Source organism: Oncorhynchus tshawytscha, linkage group LG06, assembly GCF_018296145.1.
Source record: "Oncorhynchus tshawytscha isolate Ot180627B linkage group LG06, Otsh_v2.0, whole genome shotgun sequence".
In the NCBI taxonomy this organism is placed as follows: Eukaryota; Metazoa; Chordata; class Actinopteri; order Salmoniformes; family Salmonidae; genus Oncorhynchus; species Oncorhynchus tshawytscha.
Window position 1 is genome coordinate 49,818,436 of NC_056434.1, and position 21,445 is coordinate 49,839,880.

General features: G+C 42.0%; 1 protein-coding gene across 1 annotated transcript in view; it reads left to right on the forward strand.

Moving 5' to 3' along the window:
- The window catches only part of LOC112253493 (copine-8-like), a 74,093-nt gene extending 58,150 nt beyond the window's left edge, over nucleotides 1–15,943 (forward strand). The window contains exons 10-20 of the mRNA XM_024425450.2: nucleotides 4,240–4,281; nucleotides 4,631–4,706; nucleotides 5,268–5,324; nucleotides 6,505–6,566; nucleotides 7,074–7,120; nucleotides 7,380–7,561; nucleotides 8,683–8,810; nucleotides 12,590–12,692; nucleotides 13,855–13,912; nucleotides 14,837–14,910; nucleotides 15,260–15,943. Of these exons, the coding sequence (XP_024281218.2) occupies nucleotides 4,240–4,281; nucleotides 4,631–4,706; nucleotides 5,268–5,324; nucleotides 6,505–6,566; nucleotides 7,074–7,120; nucleotides 7,380–7,561; nucleotides 8,683–8,810; nucleotides 12,590–12,692; nucleotides 13,855–13,912; nucleotides 14,837–14,910; nucleotides 15,260–15,466 (1,036 nt within the window). The 3' untranslated portion in view covers nucleotides 15,467–15,943. The remainder of the gene's footprint in view (nucleotides 1–4,239; nucleotides 4,282–4,630; nucleotides 4,707–5,267; nucleotides 5,325–6,504; nucleotides 6,567–7,073; nucleotides 7,121–7,379; nucleotides 7,562–8,682; nucleotides 8,811–12,589; nucleotides 12,693–13,854; nucleotides 13,913–14,836; nucleotides 14,911–15,259) is intronic.
- The last annotated feature ends 5,502 nt before the right edge of the window (nucleotides 15,944–21,445 follow it).

Consider the following 21,445-nt stretch of genomic DNA (forward strand, 5'->3'; position numbering starts at 1 on the left):
TACTTGCTACAGAGGTCCAACGAGGAAAAAACGTAGCTAGCTAGCATTGATTTGCAGATCATTTTGGGGGGGAGCATCTGTTGACCTAACATGATGAGTGATGAACATTTACTTCTCCGGTCCCCTCCTCCGCTAAAGCTGTCAAATCCTCCCACGTTTCTAGTTTGAATTTGTTTTTCATATTGGCGGGATGGCTAGCAACAAACTAGCTAGCTTCTAGCCTAGTGTTTGATATGCGATCGATCTCGTAATTAAAACCTGTTGGTACTAGGGGGCAGTATTTTCATTTTTGGGAAACAAAACACTAATGTTTCCAAAACTGTAAAGATATTGTCTGTGAGTATAACAGAACTGATGTTACAGGCGAAAGCCTGAGAAAAATCCAATCCGGAAGTGCCCCAGGTTTTGAAAGCGTTGTGTTCCAATGAGTCCCTATTCAGCTGTGAATGTGCCATCAACGAGCTTACGCTTTCTACGTATTCCCCAAGGTGTCTACAGCATTGTGACTTAGTTTTACACATTTCTGTTGAAGAATAGCCGTAGACGGCCACATTGCGTAAGTGGTCACATGGTGGCTCCGAGAGAGATTCTCGCGTAAAATACAGAGGTAGCCATTACTCCAATCGGTCCTACTGAAAAACTAATTGTCCCGACGGATATATTATCGAATAGATATTAGAAAAACACCTTGAGGATTGATTATAAACAATGTTTGCCATGTTTCTGTTGATATTATGGAGCTAATTTTGAATATTTTTGGGGGTTGTGGTGACTGCAATTTCCGGGCGATTTCTCAGCCAAACGTGAAGAACAATCGGAGCTATTTCGCCTAGAAAAATAATATTTTGGGAAAAAATGAACTTTGGCTATCTACCTGGGAGTCTCGTGAGTGAAAAAATCTGAAGTTCATCAAAGGTAAACGATTTAATTTGATTGCTTTTCTGATTTCCGTGACAAGGTTGCCTGCTGCTAGCAAGGCATAATGCTATGCTAGGCTATCGATAAACTTACACAAATGCTTGTCTAGCTTTGTTTGTAAAGCATATTTTGAAAATCTGAGATGACAGGGTGATTAACAAAAGGCTAAGCTGTGTCTCAATATATTTCATTTGTGATTTTCATGAATAGGAATATTTTCTAGGGATATTTATGTCCGTTGCGTTATGCTAATTAGTTTCAGGCAGTGATTACGCTTCCGCATGCGGGTTTGGGAGTTACAAAATGAACAGTCAGTGTTGACGAGTGTCCTGACGAGAAGGCAAACATTTCTAGCTATGCCAGGCAAAATCGGGCATTATCAGCTCATTGTTAAGAATACATCCAAATGAATGTCAATAGAAAACAGCTACCTTTCTGTTATTCTGGCTGCAGCGGCTGTGCCTGTGTTAGCCTTAGCTAGCTAGCAAGCAAGGGATAAGAGCGTCGCCAGCGAGCATGGCAATGGAAAATAAAGAACAAACGACTGTGTTGCGTCAGTAAATATAGAAATAATCGAGCAAACAACGGATTAGAAAGTATGAATTTGACAGTATAACAAAATGTTTTATTTCTGCTGGTAAATGTGTGCTTTCATATTGTTTTCTTTGGCAACTGTGTTATAAGAGGAATAAATGCCTCCGTTCTGTACATTACCTTGGAAAAATGAACTCCATAAAGGGACTTGGCAGCGATGTCCATTGCTTGTGTGCGTCTTCACACGATGGCATCAGTTGGATTTCATTTAGCTAACAGTTGACAAAATGTTCATAACTTTCACTTGCTTGACAAAGTTAGACTTACCTTTGTTTGGTTGTAGTGCGTAATAGTTTCTGGTTTTCACTTTATCGTGTCCCCATCACCTTGTCATTCTTCAGCACCATTGTGGAGCAGGCCTACAACGGCTGTGCAGGTGCCTTATTTTGCGCATAGGGAGGGAGCTCCGCTCTCACTTTGTTTATGGTGCCGGCCAGACTTGTTGTCTTTGCCAGCAACTTATTAGCCAATGACAGTTGAAGTGAAGAAATTGTCCATGATGACATTTCTCCCCTTGCGAACTTAAGGTTCCACAAGCCTCTTCATCACATTCTCCAACACCTGCTACCTGAAGTGGATATTGTCCCATAGATAGAAAGCTATTCAGCATGTACAATTACGCACACTCCCACTGTGTAGCGTACTCCAAGCAGGCCAGAGTAGACTGATAAGACTGCTTTGATTCGGTTGACATCTTTGAGGAAAGGCTGTTATTATGGATACATTTCGAGTATGATTGTATGCAAAATTTCTGTGCAAATCTAACTTTCATCAACGGCTTAGGTGATGTATAATTGGTTTCCTTTCTCTCTTTGTCAGTACTCGGTAACGGATGTGACAGTTAGACTCTTCATAACATGTCAGCATCACTGCAAAACACGATCGTGATAAAAAAATATATTCTTGCCCTTCATACTGCTTCCGAAGGATTTTTATGTTAGCAAAAAAGGTAGCGGGCAATCTTTCTCTATTTCGGGTGTACTCACGTTCTCATATGACCTGCAATCATGCGCTGCTCAGCTAACTGGAGCATTGCATGGGATCACATGGCACAATAAAGGTCTTAAATTCATAATCGTAATCAAGGTCTTAAAAATCCATAAACTTTCACCAGTCATGCTGAGTTTGTTTACTTCCTTGAGTAACTACGGGCCCCCCCCCAGGGACAACATTGGCCTTTATCTGTGTAGTCTGCCCTGTGCATGCTTGTGAACTGCAGCTGTCAAGCACGAGGTGATTTACAATCTGACAAGAGATGTCTACGAAAGTGTTAACCCTGTGCCACTGGTAGGTTATAGTTGAATTAAACTTTTTTTTTTTTTACCATTTCAATAAAACGAAAATGAAGAATTTGAACCCTTCGTAGGAAAGACATCACCCTAATGACACTCATTGTCTTAAATGAGTTGGTGTGTCCAAACCTTTGACTGGTACTGTAGTATGAGTGTTGATGAAGGGGAGGAGACAGATTAAAGAAGGATGTTTAAGCCTTGAAACAATTGAGGCATGCATTGTGTATGTGTGCCATTCAGAGGGTGAATGGGCAAGACAGAAAATCATAAGTGCCTTTTGATTGGGGTATGGTTGTAGGTGCCAGGCGCACCGGTTTGTGTCAAGAACTGCAACGCTGCTGGGTTTTTTACACTCAACAGTTTCACGTGTGTATCAGGAATGATCCACCAACCAAGAAACATCCAGCCAACTTGACACAACTGTGGGAGGCATTGGTGCCAACATGGACCAGCATCCCTGTGGGAACGCTTACGACACCTTGTGGAGTCCATGCCCCGGCTAATTGAGGCTGTTCTGAGGGCAATTAGGAAGGTTTTCCTAATGTTTGGTATACTTAGTGTATATACAGGCAGTTTTTGGGTCCGGTAACTTATAAAGACTGACTGATGCTGGTGAAATGCAATTCTTGAGGACCACACAGAATTTGTGTACATCGTGCCAGCCAAGGATGACAAGGCTTGGGTGGCTGCAGGTCTATTTGTCCAGTCCATGTCGTTTTTTGGACAAATGGGAGGAAGTACCATTTCATAGAGCCTGCATTTGGCAGACTGAAGGATGTGAGATTAATTCAAAGCATGAGCTTATAAAAAAAAAAACTTTGAATGCAGTTTCAGTTTTGTATATTTATTCTATTACTCAGTAGGTAATTATATAATATTTTAAATAAAACACGTGTCATTTAATGATCTAGAATGAAATGTGTCATCATTTGCTGTCTATCTTTTGGCACCCTGTCACATCCATAACGGAGAATGTCACATTCATAACACAATTTTCCTCTCGTGTTATAATGAATGTGTTTATATTTCTGTAATTGTTGAGGAATGCAGCACTCTGATTTGCAATGAAAATAGAGACGAGAGGGCTTTGTGTTGGAGCCTATTTCTTCCTATTTAGGAAATAAGAGGTAAGCCCCCCCAAGCTTTCAGGGAGGGTTTAGTTAAAATATATTTTCCTGAAGGGAAGGCCACCCATTTTCATTTCAGAGAGGTCCAATTTTCTCTATGTAACCCTTAATGTTCATTCCCTTAGTACATTGAATCCCAAAAGCAGACACCTTTCTGAGAGCACACCCTCTTAGAGCCAGACCATCCTCTTTCACAGATGAGCACCTCTCTTTTAAGCAGCAGAGATTTTCAATCAGACACACTAATTTGTTTTTCAAATGGGGTTTCTATCTCTCTCTTTCTCTTTCTCTCGCTCTCTCTCCTTCAGGAGCATAAAAGTGGAGGTGTATGATTGGGACCGAGATGGAGGGTGGGTACTGTCTCAGAAACATACGCACGCACCCACTTCACTTATTATCTGCACTTCTGCTATAGTAATTGCCCCAGGGGTAACCACATGAATAGTCTGCACTCAGAAATATTGCTTATGTATTTCATGTATGTCATGACACAATGTAGGTTATTGTTAGATGACTGCGAACAAACTTGATGCTTTGGTGTCACCCTGTGATGGAGTTTGTAACAATGTACCCGATGTTGCAACAAAGGCATTTTGAAAAGTCATGTTTAAACCATCGGATCTGTTCCTGGAAAGGCGATCCCAGCTGGAGAGAAATCCCAGCAGGTGTGTGAGACACTGTGTGTGTTTACTCTTCCAGCCATGACTTCATTGGGGAATTCAATACCAGCTACAGAGAGATGTCAAGAGGCCAGTCACAGTTTCACAGCTACGAGGTGAGACATGTTGCAGCAGGTGTACATACACACACGTTCACACACGTTAAACGCACGCCCCCACAAGGGTGTGTTTACCCAAATATTGAGCCTTCCAGGGTGGTATTGCAGAGTCTAGGAGAGGGGTGTCATACATCTGGACCACGAGGGGGTCCAATCAGGCATGCGGGTGGTTTTAGTAAAATACAAACTCATTATACTTTAAAATGACTACAACCAAATTGAAACTGTGTCGAAATGTGTAGAAACTGTCCAACTCGCTAAAAATCCCCAAGATGAAAGCTGGACAGTCAGGGAGCATTGAACATTCCCAAAACGGTGGATAGAGGACTTTTTTTGTGTGCAAATCTTGGCGGTGAGGAAATATAACAATTTTCAGTGCACCCTCTGGACCTTATTGAAGACCAAATGTGGCCACCAGGGCAAAAATTGTTTGACAAAATTTGATTGATGAAAAAAAAACAAATTTTAAGTCAGGCTTTCAGTTGCCTTGGCTTTGTGTTCAACTCCAGATCAACGAGACACAACAAAGTGAACCAAGCCGTGTTCTGTTCTCTGCAGGTGGTCAATCCAAAGAAGAAAGGCAAGAAGAAGAAGAAATACCTCAACTCGGGAACAGTGAGTCGATACCCTTTAATACTCTTTGACTTGAAAAGGCCACCTAATCTTTCAACCCTAGCTGTGTCTTAGTGGGATTGTATGTCTGTGTCTCAAATGGCACCATATTCCCTACAGCCCTCTGGGCTCTCGTCAAAGTAGTGCACTTATACAGGGAGTAGGATTCCACTTGCGATCCATACTATGGATGTAATTCTGCACTTATTTTTTGCATGTTCATAGCTCAAAGGCGTCACAGTTGAATTAGTAGCTTAGTACTCTACTGTATGTGTTTTAGCCAACTCTTCTATTGTTGTCGTGCCATATTTAAATAAGGTGTTATAATTATGATACTACTGTATTTCCACTGAAATCCTGATGTGCGGCATGGCCCTCACAAACTTCTACAGATGCACCAGATGCATTCTGTCGAGCTGCAGCACCGCCTGGTACGGCAACTGCACCGCCCTCAACCACATGGCTCTCCAGAGGGTGGTGCGGTCAGCCAAACGCACCATGGGGGGCATGCCGCCTGCCCTCCAGGATATTTACAGCACTTGCTGTCAGAAGAAGGCCAAGAAGATCTTAAGGATCTCAGCCACCGAGGCTGTCCACTCAGCTACCGTACAGGCGCATCCAAGCCGGGACCGACTGAAAAACAGCTTCTATTACCAGGCCATTAGACTGTTGAACAGCCATCACTAGCCGGCTACCTGTCCAGTACTCAGCTCTGCATGTTGAGACTAACACCCAATGTATATATGAATGCTGGTCACCTCATATTCTGTTTATATACTGTTGTTTACTCACTGTGTATGTACAATATATACTGTATTCTCGACATAGCTCATCCTAATGTACATACTCTTTTTTTTCTCCAAATTATATACTGTCAATACACACCACATTTATATTCTGGATTCTGACACATGCTCACTCTAATATATCTACGATTTTTATTTCTTGATTTCTTGTTTAGATTTTTTTTGATTTTTTGTATTTGTATTGTATTTGGGAGACATTCTACTGCAGCGTTTCGCAGCACCTGCTATAACACCCGAAGATCTGTGTACGTGAACCAATAAGATTTTTGTGTTTTAAAGGGATAGTTCACTTTTATAAAGTTTATCATCTTCATATAAAGTAGAAAATAAGCTAAAACTTCAAAAAGTATCCTTGTAACCTCCGAACGTGTTGCCAGGTAACCCTTCTGTCCTGCCTGGTGGACATGGAACTCACCTTCCTGGATTACATTAAAGGAGGGTACGTTCTCGAGTTGTATTTTTTTTATTCAAGTTTTATTTGAATAGGGACACATTGGATACGCCATCACTCTTTATCTTATGTCTACAATCCCTAGATGAGCATTACATTTACAAGTGAATCATTTAGTACAGGCTTTCTATTGTATATTGCGCTTTCTGATTGTGTTGTTCACCCATCCAACTTGGCTTGCTCGTTTTACATTCCAAGCAGCTGTTTGTGAGTACAGCAAGAGGAATATGTGAATTTGACTGGAACGATTTCTACCGTAACCTTTTTATCGAGCGCGAGGCTCACTTACATCACTAGTGTGGTAATGGAAAGGAGGAACAAACTCATAGATGAGTGGATTACTAATCAGCCCATAGGCCTATATTCATGTTGCGGGAAACAGCAGTTAATGATCCGTTATAACCCCCTTGTCCATGAATTGAGTCAGTGAGATCACGTTGAGTCATGGTGTAATCAAATGTTTTAATATCTTCCTTGTTTTGTTTTGTGTTGTAGGACTCAGATTAGTTTCACAGTGGCAATTGATTTCACAGCATCAAATGGTGAGTAGCTAAGCTCTTGTCAGCCCTTGAGAACCCTCTTGCATGTGTGGCAGCAAGGTCTTCTTGACATCAACTTTGAATCGGCAACCATCTAGCTACAACACCGTACAAGTCTCTGTTACAAAACTGCTTCATATCATGCGAACTTGCCTTGGCTAGGAATTTGAAAAAGTCTCTGACCCCTTGTCTTCCGATGTAGACCCCGAGGAGAGATGTAGCAGCTCTGAGCTCAGTTGTAATGTATTTTGTTGGATTTCAGGCAACCCCTCCCAGCCCACCTCTCTACACTACATGAGTCCGTACCAGCTGAATGCCTACGCCATGGCTCTGAGAGCTGTAGGGGAGATTATCCAGGACTACGACAGTGACAAGATGTTCCCTGCACTGGGCTTCGGAGCTAAACTGCCCCCGGACGGACGGGTCTCGCACGAGTTCGCTCTGGTGAGGAAACTGGAGACACCCCCCCCGTCCGTCTAGGGCGGCTGGTAGCCTAGCGGTTGAGAGCCCTTAACTGAAAAGTTGCTGGTTTGAATCCCCGAGCCTACTAGGTGAAACCCTAATATTTCCTGTAAATCGCTCTGGATAAGAGCGTCTGCTAAATGACCAAAGCGTAAACGTAATCTCCCTCCATCCCTCGTCCTTTTTACCTGCCAGTCTCCCGACCGTCCTGGTTCTGGACCGCTGGTCCGAATTCAGAGGACTGGCTCATTCGTATGGCTGGAATGGAAAGGTATCAGACATTACAACGAGCCCATCCTCTGATTTAAAGTATCAGGCTTTGTTCATAAGTAGTACACTATATAGGGAATGGGGTGCCATTTGGAACGCATACACAGTCCTCTACCGTATAAATTGCTATCCAGATGTGATGCCCATGCAGCCCCGGGCGCCGGCAGCCATTCCAGCTGCTCAGTTGGGTAATACTCAAGGAGAGTTAATCTAAGCATTAAGGATTTACTGAGTCAGCCTTTTAGCAAGGTGATACATGGGGGGAGAGGGAGCGAGAGAGAGAGAGAGAGGGGACACTAGAGGGACAAGGAATAAGAGATGGGGAGTATAGGACAGAGAAGGTGGGATAAAGTAGAAGAGGAAGAAGGGAGGCAGAATTAAACCAAGCTCCATTTGCAAAGCAAAGAGTGGCTGTCTTCTCCATGCTCACGGGAGGCCAACCAAAGCAGCTAGGGTCAAGATGGCTTTCTCCCACTTCACTTTACTGGGAAACTCTGTTATACAGTACACAACATAGTTTACATTATGCACATTGCATACAGTACAAGACAATTAGCACAAAAGAAAATGCATGTTAATCTCACCATAATTGCAAGGTGAAATCCAAGACTATATGGTGTTCTCCCAAAGTTGTTACTTGACACTACAGAGTTAAAAAGTGGTTTATGCATTTACTGATCTTGTATGTTCTGCTTGCTGTTTGGGGTATAGGTCAGGTTTTTGTAAAAACACTGAGATAACTGCTGTTATGCAATGTGTTTTTAAATAAATGTGATGAATTGATAACCAATTAATTCATTCCTACATTGTTTGTTCTTTGTGTGTCTGTGCAGAATGGGAACCCCCAGAATCCGTACTGCAGTGGGATAGAGGGGGTGATGGAGGCTTACTACCAAAGCCTCAAGTCTGTTCGACTCTATGGACCCACACATTTCTCCCCTGTCATTAACCACGTGGCCAGGTAGGTCGCACGCACACACACACACACACACTCATGCACACACACATGCATACGCACGTACGCATGATCGCAGACAACAGACACACACACACACAAACACTTGCACACATACACACTTGCATACATACATACGAGCTTTGTGTTAGCAGTTTAAACAGACAGCTCGGTGCATTCAGCTTGTCAACACTTCTTACAAAAACAAGTAGTGATGTCAATCTCTCCTCCACTTTGAGCCATGAGAGATTGACATGCATATTATTAATGTTAGCTCTTCATGTCTGAAAATCTCTGAAACTGAAACTCTTCAATCTCTTCAATCTCTGAAACTGGAAACACTTATCTCCCTCACTAGCTTTAAGCACCAACTGTCAGAGCAGCTCACAGATTACTGCACCTGTACATAGCCCACCTATAATTTAGCCCAAACAACTACCTCTTTCCCTACTGTATTTAATTTATTTATTTATTTTGCTCCTTTGCACCCCATTATTTTTATTTCTACTTTGCACATTCTTCCATTGCAAATCTACCATTCCAGTGTTTTACTTGCTATATTGTATTTACTTTGCCACCATGGCCTTTTTTTGCCTTTACCTCCCTTATCTCACCTCATTTGCTCACATCGTATATAGACTTGTTTATACTGTATTATTGACTGTATGTTTGTTTTACTCCATGTGTAACTCTGTGCCGTTGTATGTGTCGAACTGCTTTGCTTTATCTTGGCCAGGTCGCAATTGTAAATGAGAACTTGTTCTCAACTTGCCTACCTGGTTAAATAAAGGTGAAATAAAATAAATAAATAAATGTACATTCAAGGGCCAGCCATGCTGCCCTGTTCTGAGCCAATTGTAATTTGCCTAAGTCCCTCTTTGTGACACCTACCTGCACGATTGAAGAGTAGTCCAGGTGTGACCAAACTAGAGCCTGTAGGACCTGCCTCGATGATAGTGTTTTATTGTGGACATACTTCTCCCCATCTTAAATTCCTCATCAATCCAAGGGGATTTAACAGTTTTGACCATCTTTTTCTTAATTGGTGCATGCTTATTAGTAACTGGAGTAAGCAATTTCATAAATGTGTCAAGTGCAAACCACAGACCAGCAAATATTATTGTAATGTTATAACTTATTGTATGACCTCTTATACACTATATTAGGCCCAGCCTTTGGAACTTTGGTTTTCCTAGATATGGCTACTATATTGTGATCACTACATCCGATGGATTTGATACAACTTTAAAGCAAATATCTGCTGTATTAGTAAAGATGTGATTAATACATGTTCATGATTTAATTCCTGTGCTGTTTGTAACTACCCTGGTAGGTTGACTTATAAACCAAACCAGGTTGCAGGCACTGGTTACAGTTTTATTTTTTATATTTTTTTTGAGTGGGCTGCTTGATGAAAGCCAGTCAATATTGAAGTCTGTTGATATCACAGACATTATCAAGCATTTCACACATTCGTGAAAGTATTCGGACCCTTTTTCCACATTTTGTTAAATTTTTCCACATTTTGTTACATTAAATACATTTTGTTCCTCATCAATCTACAGTCGTGGTCAAAAGTTTTCAGAATGACACAAATATTAATTTTCACAAAGTTTGCTGCTTCAGTGTCTTTAGATATTTTTGTCAGATGTTACTATGGAATACTGAAGTATAATTACAAGCATTTCATAAGTGTCAAAGGCTTTTATTGACAATTACATTAAGTTGATGCAAAGAGTCAGTATTTGCAGTGTTGACCCTTCTTTTTCAAGACCTCTGCAATCCGCCCTGACATGCTGTCAATTAACTTCTGGGCCACATCCTGACTGATGGAAGCCCATTCTTGCATAATCAATGCTTGGAGTTTGTCAGAATTTGTGGGGTTTTGTTTGTCCACACACCTCTTGAGGAATGACCACAAGTTCTCAATGGGATTACGGTCTGGGGAGTTTCTTGGCCATGGACCCAAAATATCGATGTTTTGTTCCCCGAGCCACCTAGTTATCACTTTTTCCTTATGACAAGGTGCTCCATCATGCTGGAAAAGGCATTGTTCGTCACCAAACTGTTCCTGGATGGTTGGGAGAAGTTGCTCTCGGAGGATGTGTTGGTACCATTCTTTATGGTACCTGTGTTCTTAGGCAAAATTGTGAGTGAGCCCACTCCCTTGGCCGGGAAGCAACCCCACACATGAATGGTCTCAGGATGCTTTAATGTTGGCATGACACAGGACTGATGGTAGTGCTTACCTTGTCTTCTCCGGACAAGCTTTTTTCCGGATGCCCCAAACAATCGGAAAGGGTATTCATCAGAGAAAATGACTTTACCTCAGTCCTCAGCAGTTCCAATCCCTGTACCTTTTGCAGAATATCAGTCTGTCCCTGATGTTTTTCCTGGAGAGAAGTGGCTTCTTTGCTGCCCTTCTTGATACCAGGCCATCCTCCAAAAGTCTTCGCCTCACTGTGCGTGCAGATGCACTCCCACCTGCCTGCTGCCATTTCTGAGCAAGCTCTGTACCGGTGGTGCCCCGATCCCGCAGCTGAATCAACTTTAGGAGCCAGTCCTGGCGCTTGCTGGACTTTCTTGGGCGCACTGAAGCCTTCTTCACAACAATTGAACCGCTCTCCTTGAAGTTCTTGATGATCTAATAAATGGTTGATTTAGATGCAATCTTACTGGCAGCAACATCCTTGCCTGTGAAGCCCTTTTTGCGCAAAGCAATGATGACGGCACGTGTTTCCTTGCAGGTAACCATGTTTGACAGATGAAGAACAAGGATTCCAAGCACCACCCTCCTTTTGAAGCTTCCAGTCTGTTATTCGAACTCAATCAGCATGACAGAGTGATCTCCAGCCTTGTCCTCGTCGACACTCACGCCTGTGTTAACGAGAGAATCACCGACATGATGTCAGCTGGTCCTTTTGTGGCAGTTGTTCAAAGCTATTAATTCAGCGTTGCATATAGAGAGCATAGTTGTTAGTTTTGAAAACCAATAAGGCTTTGTACCATCGACCAGTAGACAGACACTATTGGAGACGAAGAGAGCGTCGCCTTGTCCACATGGTTGATTAATGGTCATTTTATCCAAACAGAAAACTGGACTTGGTGTCTCTCCGTAGAGTGCATTGTCCCTGTGCTGTACATGCTCTACTTGGTATTCACTATTGGGAAATCTTGCCCAGTCATCTATACACACACAAGATTGACTGTAACAAGCTTTCTCTTCCATCCCTCTTCGCCCCTCCAATCCCGTCTCTTTCTCGGTGTGATCCGTCCGCCCACGTGGCCTAAGAATAGCTTCGCCGTTCATAGCTCATTTATCTTCTGTGTGACCAAAACACACTGAGGGGAATCATTTTCACATAAATAAGCGGCTCCAGTGTCAGACGAGACCGTAATTCTCCCAATACTTGTGGCTGTATTCATTTGTCACTCAGAGAGCGTGCAGTGTGTGCGTGTCTGTTGCATTGGCCCAAAAGCCCAAGACTTGGTAACAAGTCAATGGTAACGTTATTAAACCGTAGGGAACACCCCCTAGGGTTATAGTCAAGATATGGGCCTCAACATCAGCCAAACAAATGACTAGAGTTCCAGGCCTGAGCGCAGATGAGATTAATGTAAGAGAGGTCAATAGCTAACACAAAATACGTTTCATAAATACATTTAATGGGTTGATTTATTGATTGCCCAGTGCATCTCATCCTCCTCTCCTCTCTCTTCTCCTCCCACCAACCTCTCTCTTTCTCCTCTCCTCTGCTCTCTCTCTTTCTCTCCCCCCACTCCAGGTATGCACAATCAGTCAAAGATGGCTCCCAATACTTCATCCTCCTTATCATCTCGGACGGCGTCATCACCGACATGGCCCAGACCAAGGAGTCCATCGTAAACGTACGTACATGTCAACGTTATTATTTCCCAACATTTACAGTATGCCACCAGACCTGTAAAACATAGGAAAGGAGTCCTAGGACTTCAAATGTGTTTGAAACATGTCCATTGTAAACGTGTATCTTGGGACTGTCCTAGATATAGTTGGTTGGACCCAACGTTGATATTGTTATTGTTTATGGGACAGGTGTCAAACTCATTCCACGAGGGGCCAGGTGGCTGTGGGTTTTTGCTCCTCCCGTGTACTTGTTTGATGAATTAAGGTCACTAATTAGTAAGGAACTCCCCTCACCTGGTTGTCTAGGGATTAATTGAAAGGAATATCCAAAAACCTGCAGACACTAGTCACTCGGTGGAATGAGTTTGACACACCTGTTTTGGTGTGTTTTTCTGTCTACGTTGTTAAATGCTGTTTTGGAATGCCCTGATTCCAAAATGGTGTTGCATAGAAACAGAATCGCTACTCTGTGTTACACAAGTTTCCCTTCATCCTTGTAATGTGATTGCGGAGTAAGATATGAGAACATTGAGTGCCAAGCAACCCCCCAAAATAGATGTTCCTCATATCTCTGCCAATTTAATGTCCACCTAAATGGCAATAAAAAGTTATGAAGTGATAGATGATAACATCTATCATTCTCATTCCGCCTTTGGCGAATGGCAACCCACTCGACCCACAATGCAATAGGCATCCGCTGAGGGAGAGGATGGAAATAAGCTTCATTTATAAGCTGTCAGGCTGGCTGGGGTTTAGACACAAGTTGTACATACATGAAATTACAGGTGCTAATTTAGTAATTACTCTACTTTGTAGAAAGGTTTGACAGATTCTTCTACTTTTTCACAAATAGTTAGTCCTATAAAGGCTCGGCAGAAGTTGAAAAACTTTGTCCGTCTTATGACAGTTGATCTCTAGTGTACCATTATATGAGAAGTAGGCAGGCTATTACAGTACTTAGTGTAAATGAATTGGGAGTATTTCTCTGACAACCTGTGGCGATTTTAGATAACGATGGTTATCGACACTGGCGTTGAGAAGAAACTTGTTTCCTCAGGCTCTCTTTTTTTGAAACATCTCTCTCGCTGTCTCCTCTCTATTATCTCTCTCTCTTTCTCTATCTCTCGCTCTCTCTCTCTCTCTTCCCCCCCTCCACATCCAAAGGCAGCTACTTTGCCCATGTCAATTATAATCGTCGGAGTTGGACCAGCAGAATTTAATGGTAAGACAGGAATAATTAAATGTGGGTGGGTGCGCACGCATGTGTGTGCGTGTGCATGTGCTTGCGTGTGTGCGTACGTACATATGTGTTTCTATGTGTATTCTCTAATCTCTTCTCTGCGTTAAATCCATTATTACGCCCCTCACCCAGTTCTCCCTCTTCTGCTTCTCTCCTTCCACACCCTCACCCGGCTATCCCTCTCTTCTCCTTTCCCTTTCCTTCCTCTCCCTCTCTCTCATTTGCTTCCCATCCGGCACTTTTGTTTATGTCTTTCTAAATGGCGATACTCATTTGTGATATTTTACAGTAATTTGTCCTAATTTTCATTCACCTTTTATTTCGGAACAGATCAAGTCCTCTCCTCTCCTAATATTGGAAAGAGATGTTTACAATTCATAAAACACTCCATAATAAACACGTTTCATTCCTTATGAGCAATTAGCCTCTAAAGTCAATGGGTATTAAACATTATCACGCTCATAAAGTCAATGTGCACCATAGCATGACGTCCCTCCCTGTGCCACTGCACATGGTTGCTTTCCTTTACACGTATCCCAGCATGTACGTCACCACACGCGCATCACTCAGTCACCTAGCAGCGCGCAATGTTAACTTACAACCAAGGATTTCACCACTCTACACACACATTCTCTGTACTCAAACTACACGGCAGGCGAAGGAACACTGTCATCTCGTGTAGCGCGCTAGCTTGGCTCCCTGTTGTAATGTAGTGTGTGTGTGTGTGGTCAGTGCACACGGACAGCAGTACAGTAGGTGTAGCCTACGATGTGTCGTGCTCCGTGGCTCTGACGATGTTGACATGTCAACGTTTGTTTTGTTCTGACGTGGGCATGGATGACCGATGTGCTTCTCTCTCTCTTTGTCCATCTCTCGGTGTGTCTCTCTCGCTTTCCTTCTCCTCAGAAATGATTGAGCTTGATGGAGATGAAGAGAGGATCTCATCCCAAGGGAGGTTTGCCGAGAGAGACATTGTTCAGGTATTATAGAGCTTCCTCATTATAGAGCTTCCTCTGTGCGTCTCTGCATGCCTATAGAACTCAAGCATATATTAAAGCAGACTTTCAGTGTCAATGGAAATATGCTTACATTCTAGAATCAATAGAATGTCATGTACATGTATGTAAATGTCATTATCCCATATATTCACTTGTATTCTTTATTTTTCCTCCTCTATACCGCCTCTGTATTCGTTGTATTCCTCTCTATTCGTTGTTGTCTTTTTCTAACGGAATTACTGCACTCGTTCCCTCCCTGTTCCCCCCCACTCCTTCTCCTCCTCACCTCCTCCGTCCTTTCTCTCTGCCCCCCTTTCTTTTCTCCATCCAGTTTGTTCCGTTCCGTGACTACATCGACCGCAGGGGGAACCACATTCTGAGTATGGCCCGTCTGGCCAAGGAGGTCCTGGCTGAGATCCCTGACCAGTTCCTCTCCTACATGAGAACCAGGTGCATCAAACCAGGCCTCTGCCCCCCTGCCTACAACCCCGCCCCCGCCGTGCACCCCCTCCTCACCCGACGGGTCAGCCGAATCTGAGGGGTAAGCCTCCTCCGGGGCCTCTTCCTTTCTTGCTCCTTCTTCCTCACTGGAGTTTGACGATGGCGGTCCGAAGAAGCCAACCGCCATTTCCACTCTCTTGTTGCACTTTTGTGAATTCTGACTTCCTCTCTGCAGAAAGGACAGCAAGGCATTTTGCTTCTATTTAAAGTGTCCCTCAGGAAGGACTTCCCATGAGATGTCAGAGGCCACAGTTTACTGGTCTGACCCAGGAAGGGGGTGAGTGCCTAGAACTGACCAACCAGGAGCAGCATCCAATCTGTGAAGAACCGTTCAGAAGTACATTTCTATCTCTTATTTCTATGCCCTACTCTTCCTCTCAACCCCACTTTTGTCTCACCAACGGTCTCTTTCTAAATGTTTACAAATTTAAGGATGAAGAGGAGGATTTGTACTTGTGGATATACAGTTGAAGTCGGAAGTTTACATACACTTAGGTTGGAGTCATTAAACCTCGTTTTTGAACCACTTGACAAATTTCTTGTCAACAAACTATAGTTTTGGCAAGTCGGTTAGGACATCTACTTTGTGTATGACACAAGTAGTTTTTCTAACAATTGTTTACAGACAGATTATTTCACTTAAAATTCACTGTATCACAATTACATTGGGTCAGAAGTTTACATACACTAAGTTGACTGTGCCTTTAAACTGCTTGGAAAATGCCAGATAATTATGTCATGGCTTTAGAAGCTTCTGACAGGCTAATTGACGTCATTTGAGTCAATTGGAGGTGTACCTGTGGATGTATTTCAAGTCCTACCTTCAAACTCAGTGCCTCTTTGCTTGACATCATGGGAAAATCAAAAGAAATCAGCCAAGACCCCAGAAAAAAAATTGTAGACCTCCACAAGTCTGGTTGATCCTTGGGAGCAATTTCCAAACACCTGAAGGTACCACGTTCATCTGTACAAACAATAGTACGCAAGTATAAACACCATGGGACCACGCAGCCGTCATACCTCTACTTTGGTGGAAAAGTGCCAATCAATCCCAGAACGAGAGCAAAGGACCTTGTGAAGATGCTGTAGGAAACCGGTACAAAAATATCTATATCCACAGTAAAACGAGTCCTATATCGACATAACCTGAAAGGCCTCTCAGCAAGGAAGAAGCCACTGCCCCAAAACCGCCATTAAAAAAAGCCAGATTTCGGTTTGCAACTGCACATGGGGACAAAGATTGTACTTTTTGGAGAAATGTCCTCTGTTTGGCCATAATGACCATCATTATGTTTGGAGGAAAAAGGGGGATGCTTGCAAGCCGAAGAACACCATCCCAACCGTGAAGCACGGGGGTGGCAGCATCATGTTGTTTGGGTGCTTTACTGCAGGAGGGTCTGGTGCACTTCACAAAATAGATGGCATCATGAGGCATGAATATTTTGTGGATATATTGAGGCAACATCTCAAGACATCCGTCAGGAAGTTAAAGCTTGGTCGCAAATGGGTCTTCCAAATGGACAATGACCCCAAGCATACTTCCAAAGTTGTGGCAAAATGGCTTAAGGACAACAAAGTCAAGGTATTGGAGTGGCCATCACAAAGCCCTGACCTCAATCCCATAGACAATTTGTGGGCAGAACTGAAAAAGCGTGTGCGAGCAAGGAGGCCTACAAACCCGACTCAGTTACACCATCTCTGTCAGGAGGAATGGGCCAAAATTCACCCAACTTATTGTGGGAAGCTTGTGGAAGGCTATCCGAAACATTTGACCCAAGATAAACAATTTAAAGGCAATGCTACCAAATACTAATATAGCGTATGTAAACTTCTGACCCCCTGGGAATGTGATGAAAGAAATAAAAGCTGAAATAAATCACTCTCTACTATTATTCTGACATTTCACATTCGTAAAATAAGTGGTGATCCTAACTGACTTAAGACAGGGAATTGTTACTAGGATTAAATGTCAGGAATTGTGAAAAACTGAGTTTAAAATGTATTTGGCTAAGGTGTATGTAAACCTCCAACTTCAACTGTATATGTATTTTTCTTTGTTTGTACTCCAGATGCACTCTGTCTCTGGTTGTAGCGATGACAATGATTATGATGATGCTGACGACAATTGTACAAAGAGACCCAGGAGCCACATCCCATGTGTGGTGGGTATTCTTTTTTAAACGGAGCATGTTCTATATCTAGTAGAGGGGTATGCATGCCGAGTGAATCCTGCACTCAGGGCCTCCTATCCCCTTTCAGACAGGACCTTCACCGTCTATAATCTTCCCACTCGCTACCTTACTTGTCTGCCTGCCTTGACTCACAAGGGGACTCCCTTCCCTTCAGAGTCTGGTCCTGTCATATACAGCAGGGACTCAACCAGCCTTACTCTCTCTCTCTACATAACAAATTGTACTCTTTTCCTTACATAGTGCACAACTTTTAGTGCACCCTATGGGCCCTGGTCAAAAGTAACGCAGTGTATAGAGAGTAGAGCGTAATTTGGGACACAGCCTCTCTCTGTCGGTTACATTCACAGTTGCCATTCTCATAAGGATTTTGGAATAATGGAATCTTCATCCATGCCCAGGAGTCAAAAACACACATACCAGTTAGTTACACCACTTCCACGTGTGTCCTCTGACTCGTCTTACTTTTTTCAAGTTTGAAGCCCGTGAGAAAATGTTGTTTGTATTTTCAGAAGGGTTCTCTCTTTTGTTTCTACCTCTCACTTTGCGTCATGCCGCTAAACCCTGTGTATGTATGTTTTGGAAAGGCAGGATATTCAGTAAAATTATCAAGAAATATTTCAGTTAACCTTTTGGTTTACGACATTGCCTTTGTCTGTCACAAAGTGAAATTATGTTTTACATTTACTTTCAACATTTTACTCGTCTATATTCAGAACATAGAGTACCAGTCCAAAATTTGGACACAGCTACTCATTTAAGGGTTTTTCTTTATTTTGACTATTTCCTACATATAGTGAATAGTGAAGACATCAAAACTATGAAATAACACACATGTAGTGTGTTTTTTCTAGTAACCAAAAAAGTGTTTAAAAAATCTAGATATATTTTGTATTTGAGATTCCTCAAAGTAGCCACCCTTTTCCTTGATGACAGCTTTGCACACTCTTGGCATTCTCTCAACCAGCTTCATGAGGAATGCTTTTCAAATAGTCTTGAAGGAGTTCCCACATATGCTGAGCACTTGTTGCCTGCTTTTCCTTCACTCTGCGGTCTAACTCAACCCAAACCATCTCAATTGGGTTGAGGTCGGGTGAATTGTAGAGGCCAGGTCATCTGATGCAGTACTCCATCACTCTTTTTCTTGGTCAAATAGCCCTTACACAGCCTGGAGTTGTGTTGGGTCATTGTCCTGTTGAAAACAAATCATATTCCCATTAAGCGCAAACCAGATGGTATGGCATTTTACTGCAGAATGCTGTGGTAGCCATGCTGGTTAAGTGTATTTAGATTTGTTTAACACTTTTTGGGGTACCACATGATTCCATATGTGTTATTTCATCATTTGCATGATTTGTTTAACACTTTTTTGGGTACCACATGATTCCATGTGTTATTTCATCATTTGAATGTTTTCACTATTATTCTACCATGTAGAAAATAGTATGAATAAAGAAAAACCCTTGAATGAGTAGGTGTGTCCAAACTTTTGACTGGTACTGTATGTATTAATGTATTCAAAGGAGGGGCAGAGGGTATAGGAAGGAAACATACGATAATAATGTCTTACATTCTCCCGCTATTGAACACTCTATGGAATAGTCTAGAGATAAACAACTATAACAGCCAGTCTTCAGCTTTATATCGAAATATCACTTCACTCCCACTTGGTTAACCATCCATTTCAGTCAACTTTAGATCTATATTCAAGATGTAGATACTGTATGAAATTGGGGAAATAAAGACATTTCAGGCTCATTTTTATGAGTTTGCCCTCAGGAAAGGGAAATAGAAGCTAATCTCAGAGTATATCCGACCGACGAGTGGGGAATCACATTTAACACACACAGTGAACAATAGCAGGATTTCAAAGTGGGCTTTGTGAGGGTGGGTTTGTCACTTGCGCTCGCACACTGCTGTATGTGTGAAATCAAACAGACCGTCTCTTCAAGTCTATGAAAATGTGTGAGTATAAAAAACAATATAGAGCATTTATTGGAACAGAACACTAAAAGTGTTCGCATGGCGAACAAAACAAACCACACACTTCTTGTGGATAAAAAACAGCTTAAATGAAGAATACACGGCCTCCTCCCGCAGACAATGATGTGATGTGCGTCCGTTTCACTTTGCCAAGTGACTGCCCAGCTGAAACAGAACGTTCCCATGACGTTCCCTAATAAAGGTTCTCCTCTTCTTTTTCCACAACGTTCTGGGTACCAAAATGTGTCAGCTGACTGACTGTAACAGAACGCCTCAGAAAGCCCATGTATTCTTATACACATGACCTTTGTTTACTTATGATACTCCAGTGATTTATAATTGAATGCTTGTGATAATACTACTATCCTACTGTTTTGACAGTAGACCATAGCATGCATCATGTTTAACAGTAGATAATAGCATGCATCATGTTTTGCATGGATCATTTTCTATAAAGGAGATGCACCGGTATATTGTATATTATGACATGATTATGTGTATTCAGAAATACTATTCAAACATTGCCTTAAAATCTCACTGAACTCTTGGAATTGTCCAATGCCTTCAGATAAAGTGTATAATGACTGATTATCAATGTGTGAGTGCTCTGTTGTTTTTGTATATTCATTCACAGCCACTCTATAGTGCTCTCAGAAGCAATGGTAGGAATCATAGAACTAGAATGCCATTCTATTTCTATCGTTGGAATGATCTGAATAAGAGGTGTTATGAGCTGAACAGTCAAGTCTGTGATAAAGTAGTGCTCTATGTAGGGATTAAGGTGCGAATTGGAATGCTGCTTGTGTTGTCTAGCTCCCAGGGCATGGCAATCATCGAAACAATATAAATGTTGTATCAATTACTTCAATCTGATCTCCTATGCTGATTGGGGATTGTTTCATCAATGTTGCTTAATAAGAACAAATTATTATTTACAATGACAGCCTACCAGGGAGCAGTGGGTGTTAACCTTGTTCGACAGATTTTTACCTTGTCAGCTCCGGGATTTGATCCAGCAACCTTTTGGTTACTGGCCCAACGCTCTAACCACTACGATACCTGCCGCCACAATCCTTAATCATTACATTAGTAATAGAGAGTGGCCCCAGACCTGCAATGAGTCAGAGGCTTTGATATTTTCCCATGTTGCAATATTAATTATCCAATACCTCTCAAAATCAATCGTCTAAATGCTTGTGTTGATAATGCTTGTTTCAAGAAATACACTTGTAATAGAACTGCAATCCATATTTGAAATCGTTTCAACTTCAATTGAATACTGAATCAAGCCGTAATGTTGGAAGGCAGCTGACACAGCACAGCTTTGACTCTTCGTATTAGATCAGATGAAAACCACTGGAAATAATACAAATTAATATTTCTGTATGAATTTTCAATATTTAAATAAATATTTGTATCTAACAGTTTACATTTTTCAACAATCATTCAGCTCTGAACATTGCACTATTTAGTAGGATGTCAGAATAAGGTCATTGTTGGTTACATTGCATGGTATAGAGCTGACGCAGAGTTTTCTATACATTCTGAAAGTGCTTGAATTGTGCAAGTTCTCCCACTTAAAAAGATGAGAGAGGCCTGTAATTTTCATCATAGGTACACTTCAACTATGACAGACAAAATGAGAAGGAAAAAAATCCAGAAAATCACATTGTAGGATTTTTAATGAATTTATTTGTAAATTATGGTGGAAAATAAGTATTTGGTCAATAACAAAAGTTTACCTCAATACTTTGTTATATACCCTTTGTTGACAATGACAGAGGTCAAATGTTTTCTGCAAGTCTTCACAAGGTTTTCACACACTGTTGCTGGTATTTTGGCCC